The 10,571-nt window shown below is 41.4% G+C and overlaps 1 protein-coding gene across 1 annotated transcript; it reads right to left on the bottom strand.

The window, feature by feature from the left end:
* Nucleotides 1–645: 645 nt before the first annotated feature.
* On the bottom strand, nucleotides 646–8,740 carry LOC104277810 (C-type lectin domain family 12 member A-like). The gene is made up of 6 exons (XM_009874570.1): nucleotides 8,650–8,740; nucleotides 5,454–5,552; nucleotides 4,598–4,741; nucleotides 3,323–3,474; nucleotides 1,825–1,937; nucleotides 646–751 (listed from the first exon to the last, which is right to left on the bottom strand). Exons 1-6 carry the CDS (start codon nucleotides 8,738–8,740, stop codon nucleotides 646–648), a joined length of 705 nt encoding a protein of 234 aa, XP_009872872.1.
* Between the last annotated feature and the right edge of the window lie 1,831 nt (nucleotides 8,741–10,571).

Raw genomic sequence — 10,571 nt, 5'->3', positions numbered from 1 at the left:
TTTTTCTGAGAGGTCTGAATTCAGTAAGCAGCCTGTTAATTATATAGGGGTTTTATTTTTTTTTGTCATCTTTTAGAACAGATCCTGCTGCAAGAACAAAAGTATCAACTAACAAAAATGGGCTTCATCATCATGCTCTCTGTACTTGTGGGATTTTCTGATTCTATGAATTTTTCATAGCTTTGTGCGTCTAACAGTACTCCAGCCTACCACTGTGTTAAAGCAGTCAGACCAACAAGACATCAGAAGCATGTCCTGACTGGAAGTGTTTAATCCTCATCACGTGTGTTATGTTACAGCTGTACAGTTATGAGCTGGCAAGTGGTATTAGGACTGGCTCAGTGGATGCTGAGAGAGGAGTAGCATCTTTATATGCTTGTCTTATCACTCTGCTTTTTCTCCTGGACATCACTTTTGGCCATTTTGTCCGTCACTTATGTTGGTTAAAACTGAGTTAATCATTTGGCAGTTTTGGATCTGGCACAACAGACTTGGGTCTCTTGGGAAGCCCGTCACCACGCCCGTTTCCTTTACATATGTCTAAAAGAGAATGAGATCAGGGAAATGCATTAAGTCTGATCCAACATATCAGGGTTCTCATGTGGTAGTTCTCAAAAACGGCCTACCTTGCAGAACGACTTCTAATCATTTTAGCCTGACAAACCAGTCCTCCTGCCAATGGTTGTTACCTCGCTGTAATTGGATGGCAGGCTTTTCACAGATAAAGTAATGCTTGTCTGTACATGATGAGCTATATAGACCAGAAGGATGAAAATATCCACAATAACCATCATACCTAGACAGCCTAGGGAAGAAAAATCTTTAGTTATATCTCCCCTCATTCAAATGGTGCATCCTTGCCCTTTCCAGAAAGAGTCATCTTTGCAAGAATTTCTTATGTGGCTTTCACAAAGAACAGACACCCCCAACAAGGAAATAAAACATTTAGTAACATCATGCATCGGCTCCTAGGAGGCTGACAATGTCCTAAACATGCCAACAAGCACCCTCCCAGGAATCCCACTAGGGTGGATCCCAAATAATTTCTTGTATCTCCAAGTAAGAAACACTAACTCCTAGGTATTGCCTGAAGGATTTCAGTAGCTGTTTCCATAGAAACATTGAGAGGAGACTGCACAAATATGGATGGAAAATTGGGTTTGAAAGCAACAAGAAAAATATATTGTATTTCTAAAATAATATATTAAACTGAGTGAAACGATTCTAGAGAATAAATAGAGTCTCATACAACCCCCAAAAAAATTTAATGCATGAAGTGAAACACCTTTCCATTGGAGTTTTATCCATGTGTCGTCACTGAAACCAGGTGTCAAGTGCAAGACGAACATATGTAAGTGCTCCACATATTTATCTTCAATCTGAAACTAAACTGTGGAATTAAAATTTCCAGGCACTTATTTTTCCTAGTGATAGAATCATAGAATCATAGAATGGCATAGGCTGGAAGGGACCTTAGAGATCATCGAGTCCAACCTCCCTGTTTGGGGCAGGGACGCCAGCTCTCGACTAGACCTGGCAACACATGGGGACGGAGCAGGAATCGAACCCATGACCTCGGTGTTTGTCCTTGCTGCCAGCACCACGCTCAGACCACTGAGATAACCAGCCCCCTTAGTGCTTAGATCACCCTGCAAGCGGTTCTGTTTGAGTCCAAGAAAGATCTGAAATGGAGAGTTGAGACCTAGAATGCAGAGAAAGCTGCACAGGAGTTGGCTGTTCGGCGTGCCCTCTGAGACAGAGAAACTGGGATTTGTGTGTGGGTGAGGACCAACTTTAGGTACTGCAGGAAAGCCGCACACTTACCAAGACTTTTTTTCTCCTGTATAAACTGTGTTGTCCACCCAATACCAGTCTCCCTGTGGAGCTCTAAATTTCAGTCCAAGCCAGTACTCTCGTCCACCCTTTTTTATTAATTCCTGTGTAAAGTAAAAAGAACACAAACCCCAAAGTTTTAGGCTCAAATGGTGAAAATATGGATGGAAATTGCTTGAGGAACATAAGTACCAAAACTTGCTAACCGGTCCAGGCAAGTTCTGCATTTAAAGGAGAATCTTAGTACCAAAGGAATAATGACAGTAGTGTTGATTCTAATAGGAGAGGACATACACTTCTAGCTCTGAAGAGCAATAGCAGTCCCATCACTCTTGGGGACGAAACCTCTTGGCCGAAACACTGGATTGTTGTTCCCCCTTTACTCTGTTGGCATTTGCCAACAGTGAAGAGGAGGCCTCTGCAGGGAGCTGTTGGGTTTGGTCTGTTGAACCAGCATGCTTGGTTCTAGCATCATTCACTTATTGCCAAAGCTGGAGCATGCTAATTAGAGGAGGTCTTAAGATTAAGCATTTAGTGATGTTCTGTTCTTAGAAAATCCTCTGAGCTGGACAGGTAAGAATAAAAACTTGAATAATGCTGCCTTTCTCACTACTGCTTGAGGGAAATCTCTAAGGATTTGAATTCAGTGTTTCTGTTGTTGTCTTCCTTCCGTCACATCGTTGTCAATCCCAGTGCACTTCTCCATTTTCTCTTTTTTCCTCCCATCTCTCAGTGTCATGATCAAGAACAGGCGGCACCTCACTGTCTCTTCTTTTACTAATTTGGAAGGGTGAGAATAAAGCTGCTCCCCTCTACTTCTGGGAGAAACCTTATGGCCTGCAGCTCAATCAGAGGAGAACTGGCACTGGTCGAGTGCTGGAGAGCAGGCAGGCCCAGTGTTGACTGCCAGCTATCGGGGCACTTCCGTCTTCAGTCTTTCAGTGCATCTGTTGGCATTCAGAGGCACAAGACTCATTTCACTCTACACCTGGCAGTTTCTCTTTACACCTCAGATTGTTTTCATTTCCTAAAAGATTAGGCCAGATTTCAGCAGCTCGCTGCCACGCGTTTTGAATTTGATTGAAAAATTCAGACCAAATTTTTGTGGAAAAAACTTCCACAAAATGGGGAGGACTCTGGTTTGACCTTGGGGATACAAGGTTAAAAGAGGCTTTCACACTCATATCTTCCCAAATCCTTGTATGGATCTGCAATACTTGTTAAATTATTGTAAGCATTGTGCGCAACAAAACAGCCATAGGCGTGCTTTCACCAGTAATCCTCACGGCAAGCTGGGGCAAGCCAGCTGTTTGAAACTACTTTGTGTGGTGACAACCAGTCCTATGCCTTAGCACTGCCCAGGACAACCCAATCGCTGTAGAAAAACAGCTACTCTCAGTGCCATTTATGAAAGGTATGTGTGAGGTGAGTAGCTGGTAGGGTGTGTGAACTTCCTCCATGCTAACCAGAGCAACAAACCAGTTCCTACCAGGTTTTCTGCCCCTTTTGTCAGAAGAGTGGAGTTACGTGAGGCGCAAAACTGGAGACTCTGTTCCCATGGCTTCGTTTCGTCAGACACATGGTAACACATATCGCCACCTTCCCACTTCCAGTTTGCAGGGCAGAGTGCACAGTTCTGGCCTGGAAAAGGAAAACCATCGGAGTGTTTCTGTTCCCTGCCTGTCCCTCACTAAACATCAGTGTCAGTCAGTGATGAAAAGGTCTACAGGAACTGGGGATGTTTGTGATGGTCCTTATTCAGTCTAAATCCCACTGTAGCCACAGGAGGGTCAGGTAACAACAGAGATGAAAACTGAATCATCCCCCTACCTCTCCCATTCCTTTAGCACTGGGAAGAGATTCAGGTCTTGCAAATGGGATTTATTTTGCCTGATTTTAGGAGTCCGCAAAAGGTGAGATGGGTCAACCCACCTGGATTCCCATTTTAGCCAATGGAAAGAAGTAAGCATGTCTCACATGTGCTCCCTCTGTCATTTCAGGTGTCTTTCTTGGGAGGAAATAGACTGTATCCTTGCCCTACTGGTTCCTCTTCATTGACTGAAAGGGAGACCTAGACAGCTTGTCTGCAGAACAATAGCCAGACAAATGGAATTCCCTTTCCTGACAGTGACAATATGATCTCTTTGCCTCACGACCCAGCTCTTCAGAGCTTAATTTCCGAAGAGAGCTATTTTCTGGCTGGCTCATTGACAGATGCCGCTGAAGTAACTGGGCTGTGGCAAACTGACCAGAAAGAGCCCTGAGCTGGACACAGCCAAGAGACTGGGAGTGAACTCCCAGGCTGGTTTAGCTACGCTTCAGCACACATCACTGCTGATTTTGGGAGATCCCTGTCTCACCTGAGGTCACTACTAGCACCGTTCTGTGTGTGGGCTGCTTTTCACACAGAGTGCAGTCAGATGTTGAATTTTCATGTACGGCTGTTAAATTGTCTGTTAGATGCAGCTGAGAGCATCATGGAGAGATCCCTGAAATAGTGCCAGTGAGAACTGTCATGTGCAGACAGCATCCCACAGAGCTCTTTTCAAAGGAAACCATGTACCGAAACCCTGGTTCCACTATCAGGTCCCATGCCTGCACACATGGCAGCCAGGCTGAGCACCTCTCTCCAGGCACTGCATGAAGCAGACGTGCTCATTGCCTGCTTTCTAGGTGGTCACATCGGAGAAGACACAGAAAAGACATCTCATTTCCTCCCCTGCCATGTTGAAAGAAGAGCCTTCATCAAAACTTGTTGATTTACCATTATTTTTCAGGGTTTTTTTGCCTTCCAAGCACAGTTGATTTCCTATTACTTGCAGCATATTTGAGAAATTTGCCTGCAGCTCGTTCTTTGTCATGTTGAGGTCTCTAAGTTGAGTCCTGTAGTCCTTGGGAATCTGGAAAACTGAAATTCACAATAAGACATTTTCCAGTGCTGCGCTTCAGAATGGATATTAAGCAGATAGGGAACATTTTAGCGGGCCATGAGGGATAAATAAACCATTTGGGATAAATGTTATCCCTCCCTGAAGAGTTGCGTGTAAAGGGTGCTGAGATGGAGAACATTTACACAGTGGATTTTTCATGATTTGGCAGTGAGTGAGCAACAAAATTAAAGTGTCACCTTTTATCGTATATTTCCACTCTGTATCTTTCTCTTAGCTTGGTTTTCAGGATGTGCTTTTTTCTTAAAACTGTGAACTTCAGCTCTGGGTCACAGTGGAATTGTTGAGGATGGGACATAATGGGCACACCCTGTTTACTGTGACACAAAGTCTCTCCCTTCCCTTCAGATCCACAGTTATCAAAGAGCAATTCACTCCATCATTAGTCAGAGCACCAGGATTGTGGATACATTTTTCACAGGACCACACAGTGGCAGCCAGAGCAAGAAATGGATGTCCTACTCCACCCCTTTCGAGATCCCCTCCAAGTTGCTCATTTCTAGCCTCATCTCACATCGAGAAGAGGTCAAAGGTGCTGCAGTGAGGGAAAATATCTTGGTTGCCCAGTTACTTGCTCTCAGCTGAACGAGAAGTAGCACCTGGAGGAGACGTCAGTCTGATGTTATTCAATAGCTTGAGACCCATAGCAAACAGAAATTTATCAGTACTTACATAAAACTGCCAGAATCACCAGCACCATCAGCAATGCCAGGCACAGCATGAAGAAAACCAGGACTAGTGGTTGGCAAGAGCGGGTTGAAGTGGGAGACCCTGGGAGGAATTCAGTCATGAAATGGAGATGCAGTGCTAAGCAATGGTGAACACGTTAGCCTCATTAACGTGCAGTCATCTTTGTGCTGCACTGGTCAATAAACAGACGCTTTTCCTTTTGCTGCAGAGTCTCTGCACACAGCAAAAGTTGCCGAAAGAGAAGAAAAGGATGAGAGACCACAACAGCCCAGTGTAGACTGGACAGCCTTGATCGTTTCAAAGGCCATGGACTGTGACAAGAGAGATATGGAGAAAGCGAGGTATTTGCAACATCTGGAGATCTGATTGCTCAAAGCTGGAAACAAATATGCACTGTACGGCTCTGGTAATCTGTGATGTGTGGAATAGATCTGTGGTCACCTGGTTAAATTGAGTGCTACAGTAAAATCCGCTGGTACTTTATGGTAGTCTGAGATTTCCAGCTAGGAACTGAAAGAGAATTTTTCTTTAATAAGGCTTACATCCTCGATACAGAAATTAGCACTCAATGAGGAGAAAAAGGGAATCATATTTTGCTGAGCAATGGAAATTTTAAGTAGGTACTTCATGAAAAGTGTATTTTTAATAGAAGGTGGAAGATTTCATAGGTTAAGATGTGCTGAAGGCAGGAGAAAAAGCATTCTTTTTTACGGGAAGAACTAAATCTAAGGTAGATTAAAGTCGCCACTGCACAGACTTTGTGAAGAACTGCAGCCAGCCTGACTTAATCCAATAAAGGCAATAGGATGGGAATGTGGACAGGAAACTGCCAGTCTAGAAAAAGGAAATGGGTATCTAAAATTGGGGACTGAATTGCTGAAGGAATAAGAACTGATACTTATTGTGTCAAGCTGAAGATTCAGGAATGGAAACTGCAGTGTGCCTCTCCTAGAAATATTCCTGTGGTCAGCTTGTGTGGTGAAGCAATCCTGGGCAGAATGCTGTACAAGACCTCAGACCACAGAAACTCAAGCTGAAAAATATTCAGATGAAAGACTGTGCAGTGGATGGTGTCTTGAATGGAGACATAGATCACTGCTGACTTACATTCAGCCTCCCCTTCACCGTAAATGCCAGATCCTTTCCAGCCTGCTCCCAGTCTGTACCACTGGCTAGAACCAGTCCAGCCTCAGTCCACAACAAGCTGTGGAGCTTCCTGGTGTTTGTGCTCACCCAGTCCTCAGTTTTCTCAAGGTTCATGAGCTCTGCCACTTAGTAGCATCAGCCACTACCCCTAGTTTAGGATAATCAGGAATTTTATGAAGACACACCCTGTCATTTTTCAGGTCATTGAGGAAGATACTAATCAATATAGACTCAGTATCAACCCCTGAGGGATCCCTGAGGAACTCTGCCTCCAGTCAGATGTTGAGCCAGGAGTTACTCCCCTTTGAGCCCCTTAGTCCACCTGGTTAGTTCACCTAACAGTTCACCATCCAGCCCATAACTTTCTTAGCTTTAGAATGACAATACTGTGGGAGAAACAGACAAAAGCCTTGCTAAATACATTTGCAACTCTCCCAGCATCTGCCTTTCATCACAGAATGCAACCCCCATCTAAGGAAGTGCTCTGACTACTTGGTTTGCGTAAGAGAGAAATACCCAGGTCCTTCACCTAGTGAAAGAACATCTGCTTTCTTTTCTCTTTTCCAAAGTCTAATCTCACAGACATAAAACTCAGAAATAATTACTGCATGCGAGAATCACATAGCTCATAGATCTTTACAAGACTTAAGAATGCGTATTGACTACTGAGGCAAAGGGACATTTTTAAGGTCTAAGTACTTCTGCCCATGCTCTGAATCTGAGTATTAGGTACCTTGAGAACTTCAGTAGTAGAAATGTCACACCTTAAGGCAGGCTGCTGAATAGCCTCATAAAAATCAGAGCTAAAGGACAAAAATAAATCGTTCCTACCCCTACAAAGTCATAGCCCCAAGCTGAAGAGTGAAAGCACTGTAGTCCCTGCTTCCTGGAGTTTTTAGATGAGAAGAGATAAGGAATTTTTAGTTAGAAAGGGAGATTTCATAAACAAAGACAAAATATTTTCTGGATAACAATATGAATCAAGACCAAGGAGTATTTTTAGCTCTGACTGTTTTAATTAAGTCTTGCCTCAAGAGTTTCTTTAGGCAATGCCCTCTGGACTGTGCATTGTAACCTAACACTTGCTTTCACAACATCTTGCATAGCTGAAGGGGCCTTGGACTGGGTCCTCCTTCTTGTTCAGTACTCTCAGTTTTTTAGAATGGTTTTATTTAATCAGCGTGGTTGTTTCGGTTTGATGTTGGTGAAATAATGCACAGCCTGTGCTGTGCCCTCTCAGAATGATGCTTTCTGAGCACAAAATCCAGACTTTTCTTTTTTAGTTTCTTTAGCCTCTGAATTATAAAATGGTAACGCAAAAACATAACAATATTAAGAAAGACCACCTAATCTTTGATATAGAACTCCACAGAGAATTTCTTTTGAATCACAGGTGAGTTGCCCTCTTGTTTGCAAACCTCTGCTCCAGAGTCTGACTGCACAGTGAGCTCTTTCTATTTCCTTTGTTCCCATGAGCTGCACAACTTGAAACTAGAGCTTATCCTCGCAGTTTGACATAAATAAAGCAAAAGTAAATTAAAATTAGGTTTTAAAATATAACATTAAAACATATTTAGTCCTTTAACAGATATAGTCTTTTCAAAGACCAGTGCCTTAATTCTGGTATAGAACTTCAGAAGTGAAATACAGTGAGTCAGTTAAAGATGATGGAGTTCTAAACTTGAATGCAAATGCAAAGAGGAACAAGATGGAACTGACCCAATTTAAAAACTAATTCCAGTTAACTTGAACTTGAGGTTTAGACAATTAGGGCTATTTGTGGAGGTTAGTACAATACCCAGTAATAGGCTTTTCTGTGAAATAGTAAGATCACTCTTTCAGGTATACATTCTAAACACTAAAAAGTTCAGGCAGACATGACAGCAACAAAAATCAGGATACAGTTATAATTAGTATAACTTTTCTGGTAGAAGCAAAACTAACAAAGGTCCCTCAGACATATAATTAAAAGCATTTCCCATCCCATCTACTACAGCAAGAATAAATCTTAGAAGCTTCATAGATACTACACCTTTTTCCTTAGTATTTTCAGGATCTCTGATATTTTCCAGTTCATGGTTGTTTTCAAATTTCAGGTCAGCATATATTATGTCTTCTGTCATAACTCCTAAAAATAAAAGTAAAAAAAATAAGGTAGAAAAATATCTAGCACTTGCAGTTAGTTAGCGGTTTCTTCCAACTGGAGTACAAATGAAGCAGCAGAGATATCAAGATATGTCCGAGCTTCCTCAATCACCATTTAAGGAATTGTTCCTCTTTCACTCTTAGTTATACTCTCTTTCATCGTCTTTGACTCTACCCTCCCTGACTACCATTTATTTCTTTAGGCCATTATTGGATAAAATGCAGTCACTTTTGTAGACTTCTTTTCATTAGAAATCTTCCTATTTTGGATAGACATCATTGAATTTCTGATTATAACGGGTTCAGGCTTGAAACACAGAATTGAATGAAGTGTTTTATGGCTTTGAGGCTGTATTTCAGTTTGGGCAGCAAATTCTTGTGGCTTACTTTTTTTTTTTTTGCCTCTTGCCTTCCATGCCACCTTCCCAAAGTGACTGTTTGGCCTGTGAGCTCTACGTCACCAAACTAGAAGGACCTCTTGGCAAAGGCTACATTTCAGAAGATATTTTCTTCTGCTCAGTTTTCTGGCATGAGTGGTTTATTGCCACTTCTGGAATAATTTTCTTTGTTCTTCACCTCTTCTCCATATCTACAGCATGAGGAAGAACATATACTAACACTCAGATTTTGATGCTGCCTGGTAATGTGAGTCTTCAAGAAAATACATTTCATATCTCTCTTTCACAGAGATGGACACAGCTGTAGAAACTACCTCTCTCTGAGATGAACAAACAATTCTATAGAATAAAAGAAATGAGAGGGAGACGTGTTTGCCCATTGCATGAGGAACTGGGCAGAGAAGTAGGAGAACAGATTATCCAAGGAATTTTAGGCCCCTCTTTATGGTATTTTCTAACATTTCCACAGTTGTGAAACCTTAAATATGTGTGATGAAAACAGAATGTCTGGAGTTTCCTGTACAATTTTTGCAATTTAGCAAACTAACCCTCCCTTGTACTTCCGGATGTACATAACTGAGGCTTAGGTTTTCATTTTCACTTTACTGGGAACATTAACCAAACATTGCTATTTGTGTCAATGCCAAACTCAAATGACTATTCTAAATTAAGAAGGGAAATTTAGATCTTTAAAATATTGGATCAGCCATGTAGATGGAACATAAAAATCAAAGTATTTAACACAAAATATTAAAAGAGAAGCCAAGGTTTCCAGAAACTAAATTCCCTTAAATATCAACCTGACTTTTTTTTTCTTTCTTTTTTTTTCTTCTTTTTCTGGGTGAAATTGTGTTTGGATTTTTTGTTGTGTTTTTTTGTTGGTTCGGGGGGTTTTTTTGTTTCTGGTTTGTTTTTTTTCCCCACTAGTATGCTTATTTAGGGAAGTGTCATTCATAAAACATATTTATTTGTAAACACTTAAAATGATCCATCAACTTTGAGCACCAAAATAATTGTGAACCTTTTGAAATTTCCACTATACATCCTCTCTTAGGCACAAAGTTAAAGGTTTTCAAATTTATAGTATCTTCACTGACTTAAAAGAGGCAAGTCAGCATCTAGCACCTCTGAACACTATAATGTTTTCATGTAGGCATTAAGAAAATCAAGCACCTGCAAATTATATGTTTTTAGTTATTGTTTGTATACTATAATTTAACATTTGACTATTGCTCTAGACAATCAGAAATTGTAATAGTTCAAGAGAAACCATACGTAAGGTCTGAATTGAAGGAAGTAAGATAAGATTCTACAGAAAATCTATATAGTCATCCTGTTTTAGTATGACTACCTGCGAGCTGAGAAATGTTGTCTCTACACTCTTAACTTTCACTCACACAGAGTGAGGAAA

This window comes from Apaloderma vittatum, unplaced genomic scaffold (genome assembly GCF_000703405.1).
Source record: "Apaloderma vittatum isolate BGI_N311 unplaced genomic scaffold, ASM70340v1 scaffold14630, whole genome shotgun sequence".
Lineage (NCBI taxonomy): Eukaryota > Metazoa > Chordata > Aves > Trogoniformes > Trogonidae > Apaloderma > Apaloderma vittatum.
The sequence above is the reverse complement of the archived record's forward strand: the minus strand, read 5'-3'. Positions and strand labels throughout refer to the sequence as shown.